This window comes from Condylura cristata, unplaced genomic scaffold (assembly GCF_000260355.1).
Source record: "Condylura cristata isolate star-nosed mole 26May11 unplaced genomic scaffold, ConCri1.0 scaffold00002, whole genome shotgun sequence".
In the NCBI taxonomy this organism is placed as follows: domain Eukaryota; kingdom Metazoa; phylum Chordata; class Mammalia; order Eulipotyphla; family Talpidae; genus Condylura; species Condylura cristata.
The window spans coordinates 38226201-38244861 of record NW_004567103.1 but is presented as its reverse complement, the minus strand read 5'-3'; the positions used below and the strand labels follow the sequence as shown (position 1 = coordinate 38244861).

The 18661-nt window shown below is 35.4% G+C and overlaps 2 protein-coding genes across 2 annotated transcripts in view; one reads left to right on the top strand and one right to left on the bottom strand.

Annotated features, from left to right (window-relative positions):
• Nucleotides 1-4495, top strand: part of ITGA4 (integrin, alpha 4 (antigen CD49D, alpha 4 subunit of VLA-4 receptor)) — a 68481-nt gene extending 63986 nt beyond the window's left edge. The window contains exons 23-28 of the mRNA XM_004674474.2: nt 1556-1663; nt 2263-2388; nt 2652-2771; nt 3534-3632; nt 3946-4065; nt 4380-4495. Of these exons, the coding sequence (XP_004674531.2) occupies nt 1556-1663; nt 2263-2388; nt 2652-2771; nt 3534-3632; nt 3946-4065; nt 4380-4472 (666 nt within the window). The 3' untranslated portion in view covers nt 4473-4495. The remainder of the gene's footprint in view (nt 1-1555; nt 1664-2262; nt 2389-2651; nt 2772-3533; nt 3633-3945; nt 4066-4379) is intronic.
• Nucleotides 4496-4499: 4 nt separating this feature from the next.
• The window catches only part of CERKL (ceramide kinase-like), a 95333-nt gene continuing 81171 nt past the window's right edge, over nt 4500-18661 (bottom strand). Inside the window, exons 5-13 of the mRNA XM_004674473.2 lie at nt 16774-16916; nt 11741-11815; nt 10881-11058; nt 10459-10518; nt 9934-9959; nt 9732-9840; nt 7564-7660; nt 6387-6562; nt 4500-5877 (exon numbers count right to left, since the gene is read on the bottom strand). Of these exons, the coding sequence (XP_004674530.1) occupies nt 5796-5877; nt 6387-6562; nt 7564-7660; nt 9732-9840; nt 9934-9959; nt 10459-10518; nt 10881-11058; nt 11741-11815; nt 16774-16916 (946 nt within the window). The 3' untranslated portion in view covers nt 4500-5795. The remainder of the gene's footprint in view (nt 5878-6386; nt 6563-7563; nt 7661-9731; nt 9841-9933; nt 9960-10458; nt 10519-10880; nt 11059-11740; nt 11816-16773; nt 16917-18661) is intronic.

Sequence of the window (18661 nt, the reverse complement as noted above, 5' to 3'; positions counted from 1 at the left end):
CCCCTAAAAAGGCAAATTTACTGAAGAAACTACATTGGTTAGAGATGCAGGGCGAAAACATGACAGGCCGGGGAAGGCGTCTCTGGGTACAGATCAGGACCCTCTCCTTGGATCTAGCTTCACACAAGCCTCTACATGGACATGTAAAAGAAACACTCACCTCAGCTTTTCCAGTCAGGGTCCACCTTGTCTCTCTTTTAGAAAAAAAAAAAAAAATACTGAAAAGTAGAGGACTACCATATCCAGAAGTAAAATATTCTGACTCAGAATTAATTTAAAACTTTTTACTTTTAAACAGTTTTTGGTGCATCATGGATACTGATGATTAGTAAATAGATGATGTCCACAAAAATGTTTTTGGAACCAACAGTACTGTCCAAAGATTGAGGTATATAAGAATCTCCAGAGTATGCATGAGTCTTGATAAAGTACATGCTACTTGCTGAGGCAGTGCTCTTCAGAATACTTTAGAAGTATTTATTCAACATACAAATTCCTGGGCTTGCCCCAGATCTAGTCTATCTATGAAATAGTGACCTTGAAGCCCTACTGAGACTCAAAGTATATTCAAGTTTTTATTACCCTAGTGCTGAAAAATGTAGCTTGCATGTTGATGTTCCCACAAACTCTGCTGTAGCCCCATGGAAGTTGAACTCTGGAGAACCTGTTTTTAATGTAAAATTAACAGTGTCTTTAGTTAATTTCTAGTTACAATGGGGGCAGGTGGAATGCAACCAGAGAAACATCTAGTGTGTGTCCAATCATGGCATTCTTGTAATCTCAATGTGATTAGATAAACAAGGGTAAAGAATGCTGTAAGCTAACTAGATATGCTGTCATCAGGAAGGTCTGAGTGCCTATTGCCACTATAACCTGCTGCAAAGCTATGGACACTTTTCACCCATGTCATGTTTTCAAAAATGATTGCAAATATGTATTATGTTATTTAAATTGGTTTAAGCTCTTAGAGCTCTTATAAGGCTCATTTTCTGTTATGGGGGTGGGGGCTGCAATCTCTACATTAGCAATTACGAAATGTTGATCCTTTCAGTCATTATGAGTAAAAACTTGTAGAGAAAATCCAGTAACTATAGCTTTCTGATTTTAGAATTGGAAGTTCTCTGAATTAACATGTAGTTTACACACTGATTTCACCAAATCAATCTGTACTGAAAAGTAAACAAAGGAATTAGAGCACTTGGGTTTTGGTCTAATCCTTCTTTAACCTTCATCTTGGATATAATAAAGGCTCTTAGCTCTTTCCTTAGTTGGTGACTAGTTATGACTAATTGATCATGCGTTTTTAGCTTCATTATCATACAAAATTGTGTTATTGTTTAAGACTTTCTGCAATAAACTGTGTGCCTGACATTTTGGGCCATGTCTACCAAAAGAAAAGCATCAGGAATTACTAGAGATTGAAATTATTAGCAAACTTTTGATAGTCTTCCTTTGTAGCACAGCTTCTCACTACAGACTGTACTCAGTGTTTGTAGCAATCATAGAGGTTTGACTAAAAGTTAACTGATGTATTGAAAACCTTTTTCTTTATCAGGTTATCAACATGGGCCCTAGCATGGCTCCAAATGTCAGTGTGGAGATAGTAGTACCAAATGCAATTATGCCCCAAGCCCACAAGTTATTCAACATTTTGGATGTCCAGGTAAAATTTTCCTTTCTTCTGTTTGCTTATTTTCAATCACGTGTGTTTCTGAGCACTGACTTTACCTTCCACTTACTGCGTATATTTTGAATTCTATCGATTGTACTAGAACTACAGGATTACAATGAAGTCTACAATAAGAGGCTTCCACCATCTTCAGTACATTTATTGTGTGATATGGATCAGTGGAAGTAATGTAATTGGTGGAATTATCCTTAATTCTAGAGACTATTGTTGAATACTACATCACCCTTTTTTTAAAGGGATGTTTTTGTCACTACTTAAAAGCCAGTATTGACTCCATTAGAATTGTGTTTACCTCTTCTGTTTCAATCAACAAATGAGTTTGCTAAGGAGGTTTGAGTTCTAATATATTTAAATCTTTCTTGAAGTGGTTAGATATGCTGTCATAATAATTTGTGTCTAAAGCCAAAGACATATTTAGAGTCTATATTCAACTTTAAAATTTTGCCATAGACCTTGAATATGTGTCCTACAAACCTATCAATATTTTCACAATTTCAGAGATAGTCTAAAAAAGATAATTAAGCAACTGAAACTTGTAACATGCTTTTATTCTTTCCATTCTATCTTTACAGACTAGTATTGGAGAATGCCATTTTAAGAATTATCAAAGAGAGTGTGCATTAGAACAACAAAAAAGTATAATAGACAAGGTGAAAGATACATTCATGTTTTTCTCAAAGACTGATAAGATAATACTGGTAAGTTTCAGTTTTATATAGTATTCACTGTTTTATAGGTAACATTTGTTCATGTGAAGAACAGATGACTTTCAGGGTTTAGATAGACCCAAGTTAAATTTATACTATATTGCTGAATTATTTGTATAACAAATGTCTATTTGGTGAAGACATTATGATGATCTTTTCATCTGAGTAGCCTTCAGTTTTCTCAGTAAAATAAGATTACTACTTTAGTGTTATGTTTAAATTAAGTTCATAAAATAATGAATTTTTTTTTCAAGTACTGCTTGAAAGTTGATCCATATTGTTTAAGTTTCTTATGCAATTTTGGAAAAATGGAAAGTGGAAAAGAAGCCAGTGTTCACTTTCAGCTGGAAGGCCGACCATACCTTTTGGAAATGGTAAGTTTAAAATAAAATGAAAACTGTATGAATAAGTTCAGCTGGAATCTACAACTTCAACGTTGTTACAGGTAGACTGGTATGCATGGAGGCACTCAAATCATTTAGGAGAAATAAATATGGAGTGAAATCTAAACTGTTTCTACTTACCATTTCACCTCTGAATGCAATGACAGATAAGACTCTAAAATAGGCAATAGGCTATGGAGTACTTAGATTTATTTCACAAAGCATATCCAGCTGAGAATTTGATTAAATCAAAGAAACTGGCTACATTAATTCACATGACTTTAAAGTTCTTTCCAAACTAATAAGTCTTTTTAGAAAAACTTCGACTTTCCCTCCTAAGTATGTATTTTTTCACAAGTATTTTGAGAAATATTGTATGTGAACTCCCCTAGAATATATCTAGGGGATAAATCATCCCTTTTGAAAACAAGCACTTTTAATCTAAATAATGTAATTTATTTTCATCCCTGAAATTCTGCATCTTCTCTCAAAATATTACAGTTTACATGGTAATTTTAATGTTTGAATGCTATAGCCCTCTTTAAGAATCTACAGTCTATGTATTAGATAGCTCTGAGCTCTTCAGCTAATTTTGTACCACATTTTTACATTATAGTATTAAATGTATTTAAAAAAAATCCCAAATTTGAGAAAATGTTTATCAAAGAATATTTTGTTTGAGAATAAAAATTCAACAGGTTTCAATGAAATTGCATGGCAATTCACTCTGATGATCTTTCTTATATTAAACAGGATGAGAGTTTAGCACTCAAGCTTGATATAAGAGCAACAGCCTTTCCAGAGCCAAATCCTAAAGTTATTGAACTGAGCAAGGAAGAGAATGTTGCACAAGTAAGAACAACATTTTAAATGAAACTTTAAAATTGTAGTAAAAAGCATTGCTAGGTTGTATATATATATGATGTATTGAATATCTCAGAAAATAATCTTTACTGAGAGGTGACATTTTTTGAAACTGGCAAGAGGGAATGACAAAGCTCCTCTGGTAGGTAAACTTGGTAAGGTGGAGTGGAACCATGGAACAAAGTCATAGCTGTGGAAGAACGGGTTGGGTGATCAAGATTGCCGGGTTGTGGAGGGGTACTTGAAAGGAAACACAAGCAAGTTTTAAAAGTAGTGCTTGTTTGTTGGTTAATTTATGTAGGTTCTGCTTGAAGGAATACATCATCAAAGACCCAAACGTTCTTTCAAAATAATGATTCTGTCAAGTAGTTTGTTGCTTGGGCTTCTTTTACTTCTATTGATTTCCTTTGGCATGTGGAAGGTAAGTCTTTCATAATCAATATTAAAGCACTCTAAATGCTATTCTTGATTTTCCTCAAAGTGAATTTGTGGCTTTCAGAGCAAATGCTTATGCACTGATTCATGTTCCTCTTAATTTCAATATTGTAATCTTTCTACAAAAATATACCTTCTTAAAAAGATAACCTCTTTTCAACAAATGTTTAAATTGTAGAATAGTTTTGAAAAATAATTGAAAATGAGATGTACTAGAGTAATAAATAACAAATGTTTTTTCACTGGTCACATGGGACACTAAATAACTACATATTAATGACTATGCAATGCTATTTTCAGGCTGGCTTCTTTAAAAGACAGTACAAAACTATCCTAGAAGAAGAAAAAAGAAACAGTTGGAGTTATGTGATGAGTCAAAATGATGATGATTAAAGACTTCTTTCAAAGTGAGAGAACTAAACCTCAGGTTAAAGAAAATGTTTACCAAAAAATGTGAATTTGCTTATATTTCTGTGATTCTTTTACTCACCATTTTGTCTAAAGGCAAACAAAAATTCCAAATGGTGATTATGCTGAAAAAACAACTGCAAAGGTAATATTTAATATATCCCAAAAATAACTTTTACAAGTGTTTAAAGTATTCAAGGTAATTCCTCAAGAAAAACTTTAAAAGAAATTACTTACCATCTGTCTTGCCTTGGTAACTGCATTGCATTCTGGTTCATTTGAAATTAATGTTTGCGATTGTAAGAGCTATTCCCAAATTTTCTAATGAATAAAGAAGTCATTGTTTTAAAAGACACTTATTTAGCATTCTGTAAATCATGTACTTTATTGAGGAAAAAGTTAGAGCAAATTTATATACTGGTTTTACATTATTTATGTATATATTATACAGAAGTTTTTAAAGAATGTTCATTTAGGTGTAAGTCTTTGATACCATTTTTATGAAAGATAACTAGGAGTAAATCTACACCAAAAAAATAAAAACCTCTGGAATGTTGTAAATATTGCACTTCAGCTGATATTTGAAATACAAATATAGTAGGTTATATTTAAATATTATTGTAGTAGCCATTTTCTTAAAAAGCAAAACTGTGAAGACCAGGCTTTAGTTCATGTAAATTACAATGTATAAGATATTGATAAGGGTTCTTTAAATTCTTTTGCTTTATTAATGAAGCAGTCTCATCTTCATATGGATATATTTTTGTCCTTATGTACAATTTTGAAAATGGGCCTGTTATGTGGATGACCAGAGGGAAGTCTTATGGTTAAGGGCAAAGTCTCTGCAGGAGGTGTCTCCCTGAAAGTTGATCGATGTGTGGTCTAGGACTGGTGGCTGGAAAAGTTAGATGTCTGTCAGGAGAATGGTTTGATTTTCCATTAAAATCTAGAACATTCTTTCTAAGAATGAGCCCTGAGGAAACTTAAGTGTGATTATTTTCCATTTTAGAAATTATCAGAGAACATGACTTTCAGGGCAAGATTCCTACCTGCTATTTAAAATGGTAGTTTACATGAAGCATCTTTAACTTAGAGGATATTCACAAATTACGTTTTTTTGGCAAGTATTGATATATTTTTCAAAAAAAAATGTATAATTTTGAAATTTTGGTAACATGTGCTGAACTCAAATCTTGGAAACAGAAGGAACTCTTATTTGCCTTTGGAATTTTCTACAAAGTTTTAATATAAAAATAGTTAAAAGTATGCCTTTTTCTTTTCATATTAAAACTAATCAGCACTTTTATCTTATAAACAATTACATGTTACTTTGGAATCATTGATTTCTTCCATGCTTCCTCCATAAAGATTGATAAGGCTTGGATGCAGTCTATAGAGAAAACAAGATTAATTATTTTGTTATTTTACATGCATGTATCTTTTACACATGATTCTAACAGTACCTTGCATTCATTTCCATGGCAATATATGAAATGGCTACATATCAGAAAAAATGAGGGCCTGATAAATTAGCACTAAAGGTTAGTAGTATACGCCCTTCTAAACCAGCTTCTCTGTCTGTTAAAATCCAATTGTGTCTAGAGCAAGCTCACAGTTAGTGGGCTATAGAACTCACCCCTACATTTTTTCTACCCATTGATTGACTCATTATGCTTACCAAGAATATCTCTGTCCCTTTTTTAAGTAAAGTTGTTTCTGTTCAAAGTAGGTTGAAGTGTATGTAAAATATTAGTTAAGGTTGAATGATTTTGGGACATTAAATTGTAGCTCTGCTTAAGTTCCAAACAGGATTACTTATAATCTGTTTATAAAACAATTTTCATCGTGACAAGAAGGTCACTTACTGGTGGCCATCTAAATGGCGAAGCAATTACTCACCGAACATGGACCTCTGATGCAACTTCCATTAAATCGCCATCTACATTCCAAGGGAAATTCTTTTCTGAAGCAACTTCTTGTGGTTGATCTTCCTCTTCTGGATCATGCCCACTGGTATTCCTTGGGTGAACTTTTACTTCTTCAACCGTGTAAGTCTCAACAAATGGAAAACTGAACTAAATAAAACAAAAGCAAGTTCATTGCTTTCTCCTGCAACATGAATGCTGTTTTTGATGCTATGAAATTTTACTCATGACTAGAGATCTGTACCACCTCTCCCCCACCCCCAATTTGTTTTCAGGAAGAAAGTTTTATTGGCTTGTTTAAATTTAGTAATTGATTAATACTAGCCTGTTGGTATAGAACATTTATATATTCCACTGACTACATTAATGTGTGAACTAGTATAGCTGATGTAAAACTAACAATTGGAAATGCAATTTAGGAACCACCTAGGTCTAAATTTATGAACATGAAGATAGTTTGGTTGTTACCACTCTGCACAAAGTAACCTTAAAATTTCAAATTCCTTATTTGTTTAGGGAAGTTTTAGTTTAAAAAAATGTATTATAAAGTAACTTTTGTAGGAATATACACTTATAGTTAGGACTAATCCTCAAGTCATATACATTACAGTTTGACATAAATATACTATGTGTCATTGAAACTTGCTCTGTGAAACTATAAACGCACAGCTAACCAAGGGTGGGCCCTGATTTGGACTCCATGGTTACCTAGAGGCCAAGACATGCCTCAATTTCTGCTCTGCAGTTGGGAGCAACAATAGCATATATCTGCAGAGAACAGAATGGGAGATTTTATACTTTAAGACTCACCCTTTCAGATATTGACACAGACCTAAATTTTAGAGATGGATCCTAGGTGTAAGTAATTACTGCATGTCTTCAAACACATTCCATAAGACAATATAATCTGTTGCCACATATTCTGGGTTTCATGAAGTCTTGTTTCACAAAGTGAAACAACTTTAGATGTTTGAGGAAGTTTGCTGCCATAAAATCAAGAAGGCTAAAAATATTTCAGGTTTCAGTAATTTTTACAATGGCAAACAGCATGTATATAAACATCAACACCTACCTAAAAACAGGCTAACCTGCACTAATATTAATGATGAAGGTATCACAGAAAAACATTAAGAAAATAACAAAAATTTTACCTGATTTTTAACACTGGCATATCTTTTCAGATGCTTTATAAATTCTGATCGAGAAGTGTTTCGTGCAATTATAAGAGCCATACTCCCATTATTTAATCTGAAATTAAGAATTTTTTCATAGTAAAAATTTCATTAAGGGATCATATTAGAAATTCTCATTTCATTCTTCCTGACAAATATTAGAAGCTTTAGACAGCCTAAACCATATTTATCTAAAATTATTAAACCTTCCTGTATTTTTAAAATCAGTCGTAGCAACTGACTCCTCAGCAATTTTTTACAGTTTATAAACACAAACTAATATGTACCCTATTTGAACATCAAGATAGCATTTAAAATCTATTTACTTCGAAATTCAACATGTAAAATTAATATAAATGGTTCAACACTTTCCAAAATCTAAAGTAACTGAAACAATTACTTATGTTAGGTCTAGATGACATGGGACACTAAGTCAAAGTGGACTTGGATGGATGCATTAGAGCAAACATGCAGTGCCAGTTGGCTATAGTTTAACTGGGCATTTAATATTATGTAACTCTTTGGCACAATACATGAGACTGCAAAATTAGAGGTGTGATTTAGTGCCAAAAAAGCCAGTCACAAATGCATCCAGCTTTAGAAGGCAGCTTATATAAATACATGTGAATCACTTCTAACTTTATTTCAGTGAAAATGTAAAGTTATTTTAGGAGTAACAATGACATAAAGAGCTCTTTCCATTTGATCAAAGTTTATATTAGAGATATAAGGGATTTTGAAGATTTTCTAGTCATTCATTTTACTCTAGCAGAAAAAAATGGAGACCTCACATATCAGTGACTTTTTCAAAAGCACACAGAGAAGAGAACATACCTCATGTTTCTGGATCTATTCTAAATGTTTTATGTATATGGTATGTTTAATCTTAGAATATAAGTATTAGTTCCTATCAGTGACAGATATTTTGAAGTAAATTATAATTGAAGAAAAATTATCTCTGGTATAATTATCCTGAATCACTCAGATCTCTTTGGTCAGCCAAGACTCAGTAAAATCATGCAAAAATAAGACACATGATTGCAACCCACAGAAAAATTCTCTAGTTATCCTTCTCTGAAAATTTCATCAATCTGATTTAGCTTGGAGAATAAACAAAAGAGCAGACCACCTCCCATGTGTCAGGGGAAGGGGCTTAGCTAAGCATTACCTAGTTATGTTGAACACAGTCTCTTTAATTGTTAACCAGCTAGTAAGGTACAACATTATCAGATTTCTGGGAGTATGTTGGGGTGGGGGGCTGAAGCTCAATTACAATATCACACAAGCTTCAAATAGTCCTTTCTGGCATCTGGATTTTTACCATCAAAGTCTGAAGTCTACTTTTTCTGCTTTAGTTTGAACCATGGTACATATGAATCTATTTCCCTCATTTCAATTGCCAAGGAAAAAATTTGTATCTATACGGTTTGCTGACAATCATTTTGGTTAAATATTTTATAGGAAACTTGAAAATCGTTCTTTAAATAATGTTAAATAATCAGCTATTCTTTCATTCCACTTCCAGAAAAAGTATCTAGATTTTGAATATATAGTAATATTCACGGTCCTTTCCTCACTTCTTGATAGCAGTAGGAGAGAAATATTTTAGACCAATAACGACTAGATGCTTGAAAAGAATATATAAGATACAGAATATCGGCTTTGTAGATTAAAATTATATAAAACAGATCATGATTTATTTTACAGATAATGTGGGCAATAGATTCACATTATATATACCACTATTTACAGTAAATATAACTGAAATGTTTCCTTTGCCTTGTAAATTATCAAGTATACTTACATATGTGCTTTTCATGCTAAGGATATTTATGTCTGCACTAAAACTGGAAAACAGTCATAGAAATAGCAAAATAGAATAGTGTTCTCAACACTATTAAAGTAGGTATATAGGCAAAACATAATAAAATATATCACTAATTCAAGGAATATTATTTTAACCATAGTGATCCTGAAACATGAAAATTGTCAATATTTCCAGTTTAAAGGTTGTTCTCAGCCTACTCTGAAGACAAATCTCTAATTATACAAAGACAATACCTCCACATAAAATTCTGTATTGGTCAAGAGAGAGGGTAGTATGCTTTATAGAAAAGTATCCAGAATTCAATAAAAATGCTACTAACCTGGTATTAGGTGCCAAGCCTCCAGGTGCCACCGAGCACAGACAAGGGATTGCCATAATGCTGATATTCAAGAACTGCCCCTGGACCACTCGCCAGTGACCATTATAGTCTAAAGGTAATGAAGTTATCAGTTATTTTCCCTCAACAAAGCAAAATTCAATGGAGCCTGACTCAGTTCTTAAGAAGATCATTTTATACTTACCAGGTTTGGGAGATCCCTGTGCCTCCCTAAAACAAACCAAAAAATTGGGAAAAAAATCATACACAGAAGTAGCATCCATTAAATATGAGAAAATTAGAGAACACAACATTACATACATTAAATATTTTCTTAGAAAGTAGGCAAAATCTTTGAACCTCATTATAACATGTTTTACTTACGGTAACATCGGCAACAATGATTATAATATTAGAGTTTTTCCATTGTGTGGCTTTATATCTGTATGCTACAGTAGACCAAACTATTACAGGTTTTACTTATCTAGATATTGCATTGACTCACTGTATCCAGAGTATCTGTAATGTAGGAACTAACAGTTGTTGAATGGAGTGAGTGATTGTTTCTGAAGACATAAGAAACACTACTTGGCCTGCTAAGGATTCCACCATCCATATTTCTCACTGGTATGTTAGAAAAGCAAAGATCACAAGCCTAGTAGTTATACCAAATTTTATTTCTTAAAGAAACATGCAGATATGTTTATATTACTTTAGGCTTTTTGCCTACCTTTCTTGTAAATCCTGAGAACTATTATGTGGTAAAAATGATATTTCACAGTCTTCTGGCCTAAAATATAACGAAATCTATAATTAATAGTTTGCCATTTGCAACATGAATGGAACTTGAGGGAATTATGTGAAGTGAAATAAGACGGATGGAGAAAGACAAATATTGGATGATTTCACTCATATGGGAGAAAAGAAACAAAGCAAGAACAGAGAAAAAGCTTACACTGTGGTTACCAGAGGATAGTAGGCAAAGTGAGTAAAGGGAGGCAATTATGGTGACGAGTGGAAACTGTATGTAATGTAATACATACAGATAGCTAAGCATAACCTGAAACTTATGCAATATTGTAAATCAGGTACATGAATTAAAACAGTCATTTGCCTCTGTGATATGAAACTTTTGGTTTAAGAAAGTCTTACTTAAGTTTTGCCAAAGCTTTAATTACAGCAAAATCCCTTCGCTGGTTAGGGGACATCCATCGATGCTTTTCTGCCAAGGCCAAAGTTCTTCCACCGAAGCCAAACATAGCTGAGAACCCAAATCGAAGCAGCTTGCCAGTGGTGCTGAAGGTACAGACGTCAACTGGTTGCACGTGACCTTCAATATTAAGTTACATGTCAGCCAGCCAGCCAGTAAAGGAGGGCTGGAGATGGCTTGCAGAAGAGCACATTTAATGTCAGAAGAGAATCTCAAGCTACTTTATGTAACAAGTATCCTTGCCTTTTCTCCACTCCTATGTGGCCACATATAACCTATAGCAGGGTCCTACACTATTTCAATGGCCATCTCTACATTTTTCAGGTACTAAGAGAAGAAACAAAGCAGCGAATACAGAAGCTTAAATAAATATCTAAGTAAACTTAGGTATAAATAAATTTCCATTTTACTTTATCTGTGCTTAAATACTTACCACCAACTGGGATAATAAAAGGTCCAGTGGACATGCAAAAACAGGGTTTTTGTGGTCATTTTTTTTCCCTTTCAATAATAATTCTAACCCTTAGATCTTGGTACATTGTTATACTTCAATAGTATACACAGATTTTCTTGATCTACTTTTTCTAGCAAGATTAAGGAAAAATTTATTGCTAACAGAGCCTAAAGTCTAAGAACACAGCCATTCCAAATAGTAAGCTTTATCTTATTAACTCTTGGTTTCAGTCTAACATTTTTTTCTGCTCTGTGAAACAAAGAACCTCTTTTTCCTTAGATAAGTTTGTCAAAAAAGAGTCCTTATACAATAAAAATTTGAACATGAACTCCTATGGAGAATTCTTACCCATTATAATGTGCAAAGTTGCAGTTACCACATGAGGAATTCCATGAAGTGAATGTGCCAGTACATTAGTGGAGCCTGCAAATCAATTTTAAAACAAAGGCAATCAATAGACTCTATATTTTAAATTAAACATTTGTTATTTTGTACAAATATCACTATATAAATGGCAGATGAAAATTGATGGAAGCCTAATTTACAGTTTAGACATTAGATGGCCCCTGAATCATAGTTAATTTTTAAATCTTAAAAATTAAGAAATTGTTTATAGTTTTCCCTATCAGGAATGTCTGTTTTTCTTCCTCCTACTCCTAAAATCCTAGCCACATCAGAGTCTATTCCATCCTTATATATTGGCTTCCACTGCTATACCAAAAAGAGCACCAATAGCAGAAGAGTAACTCTGCAGAGCGGAGACAGACAATTATAGACGAGAGACCCAAATAACTACGGGGAAAAAATCCATAAGCACTAATACAATGACGTGTTAAGTACAGCTAATAAAATTTAATATAACATTTCATCCAAGTATGGATCCTCTCTATTCTCTGAAAAATGATATCCCTGATGCAAAAAATAACTCCATAATATCTACTGTATGAAGATCTGTACTGAAACCAGAGATCTTATTTTCATAATCTTTAGGATAAGTTAAGGTTAAATTATTTTGTTTTTACCAAACATACAGAGGGAATGAGCTCTCTCAAGTCAAGCTCCTATTATCTTTGTGTTTGAGATCTTAGGGTAAAGGGACAAATACCAGGGGTCCCTGCCATTGATAAGAGATTTAAAGGACTTAAAAATTAAGAGTTAAACTATAATTTTTCTTAACAAGAAAGAAGTCCAGTACAGGCAGGAGCTCTGAAAGCATGTGTTATGTACCATCCCATCAAGGCAGAGGCTGGGCTCCTGGATTGATTAGGCACATTCCTATGTGGCCACATATAACCTATTCAGTTTTTGTGACTTTGGACAGACAGATGTTTGGGTTACTCAATTGGAGAAGCTAAGGCAATTTAGATATTATCAGCCAAAACTGTCATTACAGTAATATTAATTAGGGACCTACCTAAGAATGATTTCCAGATTTGTACTAACACCACTACAAAAATGTATACTAGCCAATTTGATAGCTGGTACCCAATGATTCTTAGAAAGCGAAGTTGGGCTCTGATTCTTCTTTTCTCAGAATACAGTCTAGTCCCAATAGCAATAGCAGGGTGCTTATTACTATGTTGACTCAAACAGATGCCTCTCCATACCCATTGGGTCAGAGTCTGAATTTTAGCAGATTTGTAGTTGATAGTATATGCACAGTAACTTGGAGAGGCACTTTTATAGAATGTGTGATCCCGAGATCAGCAGCACCAGCTATGTTATCTGGGTTCTGGTTAAAAATGCTAATTTTACCCCCCCCCAACTCATTGCACTGGAATATCCAGGAGTAGAATGGCCATGTTTAGCAAGTTTTCATAGTGATTCACTTCCACCCTAAGGTTTGTAAGTGGTCCAGAAGTCTGCTCTTCAATGGATCTTTATCCAGGAGTCAATTATCTAGGCCTTCGACGTTATTCACTGACTTCCCCAACCCCCGCCATGATCTGCCTGTCCTTTGGCTATCTAATTCTAATTAATCTGGAAAGAATACAGAAAAGAGAGGAAACAAATCAATCTATCTTACTTCACAATCAGATTTATGGTAAAGGTTTTAGAGTAGGTCACGCAATTAGAGAGATATTTAGGATGACCGATGGATTACAGTAGTCCATGAAACACACTTCCCCCATTACCATGGCTAATCAGAGGAGATCATAAAAGCACTGCTCCAGAAATGCTATTTATAAAACAATGTAATGTTGTCATGTGCAATAGACAATGACACATATCATGACTCAAGAAAATAAAACCTCTTTTTTCTGCAGCAAGTCTGAAGTATGCACTAGTATGCCCAAGCACAAGTTCTTACAGAATGATGGCTTTTTCTTTTTACATCTCATGCTTTTCAACTTTGCAGACTGTCCTTAATTCCCTGAAACTTGGCAGTGAAGACAGACATGGCTACACATCAGAAAATTATTTCACTCATCTATTTTGAGTATCCTATATCATCATCTTCAACCAGTCTTTTACATTCTAAAATAAAAAGTTCCTGAGAAAAATGGATGTTAAATTGTAAAACTTGATTGTTCAATATTTTTGTTGGGATAAGCTAACAGATGAGTTTTTGTTTCAGGAAACTGTACTCTATCTGAGAAGATGTCTACATGCCAAAAGAACATACTGCTCACATAAGCAACTATATAATTTTAGCATCCTTCCCAAAGCTATAAATGTTCTACTTCAAGGTAAACATTTTAATTAGCTTGAAAAGTTATTTTCCTTAATGCTACCAGCAACTTTGCCCACCTACCACCTCCCAGACCTGCTAAAAGGTGCCAAGTACCAGGAGTAGGGCAGAAGGAGCTTTTCATGTGAAGCATGACTGATGGAAGGGATCGGGCTGCAACAACAGAGGCAACGAGAAAGAAAGAAAAAAAAAAATGTCCTTGGAAGTGCAAGCACTTCTGCAGAACAATTAACTTAATTAACCAGACACCATGAATATTCATAAGGCCGTTAATGTCTCCCACATCCAAACAGATAAATGTGATGTAATGACTTCCTAGTCAAGCATATCTAAAATTCTCATGAAAACTGCACCTACACTTTGGTTCTTTGCCTGAAATATCATAGAAATTAACAGTCCCTTGGCAATATTTTATTCTGCCCAAATTAATTGGAAAGCATGAATTTATTTATGCAAACTCTATAGGAATATATGGTTCATAGCCATCAGTATGTGGACTGAACCTTGTTTTACAACAACTGGATTGCTTTTTTATTTTTATGTCCCCTAGCTTCCCCCCAACACCCATTTAATCGGAATCTCTCAGTGTAGTTCCTTAGCACCAGTTCCCATAGCAACAAACACCATTGCTAATGGCCAGCAGTTCAAATACAGGCTTCCCCACATCTGATCCATTTGAGTCTGACCATAATTCAGCAGCTTAGTCTGTTGGCTCAGTGGAGTAATTTACTAAACACTCTCCCTCTGGGTGTCTCTCTCCAGGAGGTAAATGGCTTCAAAGGCAGACTGTCTTCTGTGTTTAGCTGGGAAACTTCCTGCTTAGTTCTCATTCCCATTCTGTGACTATCAAAGCCCTGACTAGGCATAGAGTCCTCATATTAAATACATCCCACATAGAACTTCCTCCTCCTTATTTATATGGAATCAGTAGCCTGGATACTATACATCAACAACAGGCTGTATTTGCAAAAGAAAAGTGTCCAAGTAGCATTTCTGCAAATATATCCACCGTATATAGAAAATGCTTTCAAAATAAGATATGCTTAAAAATTGCAATGATGATAAAATCCAGTGCTCTTCCTCTCTAAAATCTGAGTGAAATTTTTAAAGATAAGAATAACCACCCGTTTTTTGCAGCTAACCACTCTGTGCTTGTTACATGCATGCTCATGGGGACAACATCCCTGCACTTTAGGTGCATGGCCGTGAGCAGGTGACCTCAGGAGCATCAGATTAATGAAGAGAAACAGTGACCTGAGCACATCCACTCTGCAGGAAGAGAGCTGTTCAAAAGTTGCACATTATAGACAGTGTTAGTACAGGGACACAGGCCACAGCACTATTTTCTCTTCTACCTGGAATTATTTTGCTGTCTTCTACCCAAAGTCCATTAAAATGTTTACACTATAAACATTGCACTGATCAGCATGTATTTCAATATCCATCTTCCTTTAAATCCTTGCTTCAGAAAAATACTATACTCTAAAAGGGCACCCATATGTCTTTTTTTTTTTTAAACCAATTTAACAATACTAAGTATACTGAATTTCATATCAATGAACATTATCAAATGAAATTAATTTTTTTCAGCTTGTGTATTTTTTCCTATTTCCAGAAGGAAATTTTTTTTGGCTTTTCTTATATTGGTAATAATGTGTGATATTTTTAAAATGGAAAGAAAGAATCATATTCACTATTGTTTGCTTAAATAAGGAGTGACTTGCCAAACAGCATAAACTGGTGGGAGATGCTTTCCTCTTTCCTGGCCACAGTTTTGGTGTAAGCTCTTCTCTCTGGAGCTCAGGTCCCTCTGTCCTACTCCATTCCCCTCAGAATCCCCCTAGGAGGGCTACCCAGTAGGCATGCCCTTGTGCTGAAACTCCTAAGGTTCCCTGTGTACCAGTCCTCGGGCACCAGCAGTCACACTGTTCCTTGGGCCTCCTGTGATGTCATTATCACCCAACAAACCAACTGTTTTCTGCTCCTCAGTCCTCCTGGGTTTTGCCTTGGCATTTATTACTTTTGCAGCCAAGAAAATAGCTCCTGCTCTTCAGACCAGATCTTACCCATCTTTAGGCCTAACTTAAGTGCTATTTATTTTATAATGTCTTCTTTCCATTCGTGCCTTTAATCAGCTTTGACAGTTACTATTGTATCTTCTACTCTAGCTGCAGAGATACAGTAGTAAATAGAGAAACACAGCCCAGCCTCGCCCTCCCGTGCTCTGACCCCGCTAGTGAGGAGGTGGCTCTCTGGATTTCTCCACATTATCTGTTTATAGTTTGATGTCGGGAATCCTACATTTTACTCCATTTTGTGAGCAACCTAACTGGGCTCAGTGATGATTCTACTTTTGTGGGACAGGTAAAATAATAATCATACCATTTATTGATTGCAATACTCTATATTCAACCCTCTGTATCTACCATCTAAATTAATACTATAATAACCTTATAGTACTGTTGATATTATATATGTTACCTCACTTTTATGTATTAGAAAAACCAGGCTCAGAGAAAATCAGATAATCTGTCCAAAGTCCACACTTGTGAGCAGAGAGGCCAAACCTCAGTCTTTCAGACTCAAATGCTGCATCTAACTCTGTGCACGCTACTTAGCTTGGAAACTGAGTCAAGGAAAGCTAGGAGGAGAAGTTCTGCTGAAGGGCTATGGCCATTCATTCCCTTGCCTGCTGGTATCACACCCAGGGGGAGCTGCGCTCGGACTGGCGTCAGGATGTGGTCTGGTTCCATCCCAGCATTCTTCTGGGCCCTAAGGAGCAAAGCATGAGCAACTTCACTGGCAGATCCATCTCCCCCAACACAGACGACACTAGAAACAAGAAATTACGTATAAGGTTGCAGAACTTCAAAATAATTGGCAATAATTCACAAAACCTAGGATTCAAGGTATTAGTCTTGCATATCCATGACTAATCAAATAGTCTTTTAAACATGCTATTGTGTATCATGACTCAGACATCAGCGCTACCCTGATAAGGCTTACTTCACAAATACGGCACTGGGATGACACCGCAGAGTTACAGTACTTTTAAATGGATTGAGGCATGAAGACATCTGCACGTTTTAACTCATGTCTACCCTGTATTTTGTTGTTAACATTCAAAAACCTATCATTCTCACTTTGCTTATGTTAATAATAGTTGTGAGCAATTCATTTAACTAGTATAAGCCAAAGGCATAAAATCCTGCTAATTTTCAATATAGTACAGATTAGACAGCAATAAAAATCACATAAAATATGAAGCCTTAATTTAAGGAGCTGCTAATTATCATTATTATATAAGTAGAGTAATTGCAAACCTGAACTGATTTCCATCCTCTACACATGACTGCTATATGGCACTTTTAAAATTAGTGTTAGTACCCAATGACCCTATACAGCACTGCTAATATTTTTTTAAGTCAATTAAAGGGATGAAGAGGATGGAAATCTGCAAAATGAAAATATATATGAAAACCAGAAATTGTTTCTTTCTCATTTATATTTCAAAATGCAAAGGAATTTCAGGTAGCAAAATCTCAGTAATTTACACAAAATGGAAGATTTTTAAAGATTTATTTATGCATACAGAACTTCGGTACAGGCCAGAGGTGCAGAGGCGGTGAGAGGCTTCACCAGAGACAGAGTGGGAGCAGAACAGGCCGACTGACGAGGTACACTGCTGAGGGGAGCAGCGGGGCGGTCAGGAGAGGTCTGCTGTGCCATGTGGCTCACTTCCAAGGTGGGGATCAAAGTCGGGCAGAAGTGGCTTTAGCTACTTAATGCTGTGCTTTAACCCACTGAGCCACCAGGGTAGGTCCACAAAATAGAAGCTATTACATTACTGAAAGCAGGAGCCACACACTTCAAGGTCCACAGGGCCCGCAGGAACAGAAGTGTGCACAGCAGGGAAGCACTGGAGGACCCATCTTCTGATTTTTTTTTTTTTCTGGAGAAACCACATATCCTGAATTTTGGATGAATCTCCCTACTTTTTAAAAACTAGCAACTAACATTTGATATGCTAAAAACCAACAAAAAGTGCGCCAAGCAAAACACGCTAAGGGTCATAATCAGCAGGGATTCCTGGGTCCCTTGTTTAGAAGCGTGGGGGGGGGACTGGTGGATTCAGCCGTGAAGGCGCTTTTTCCAACAGCTCCCTCCACCTTCCTCTTAGCCTCCTGGCCACCTGCACCTGAGTGAGATTCAGCCCAAATATTCCACAAAATCTGCATGGTGCAGATTCTCCCAAGTTAGAGAAGACTCAGCATGCATGCAGGCAAAAACAGAGGCCGAATTTATGTCAGCTGAGATGATGGCTCTTTTCTATTAAATGCTCAGAATTCTAAGGGGGAGGAAATGGAGTCAAACCAGGAGGGAAGAGCACAAGGGACTGTGGTGGTGGAAGAGATACAGCTACGACACCTGAGGGGAGATACCTACCAGCTACCACCTAAAAATCAACAGCAAGATAAAAATATTTAGTTTTTTAAAAATCCTCAAAATTCTGTAAAGTACGTGTTAGACCTATCTTTTTTTATGGGGAATCCCAGGCTTGATCTGAACCTATCTAT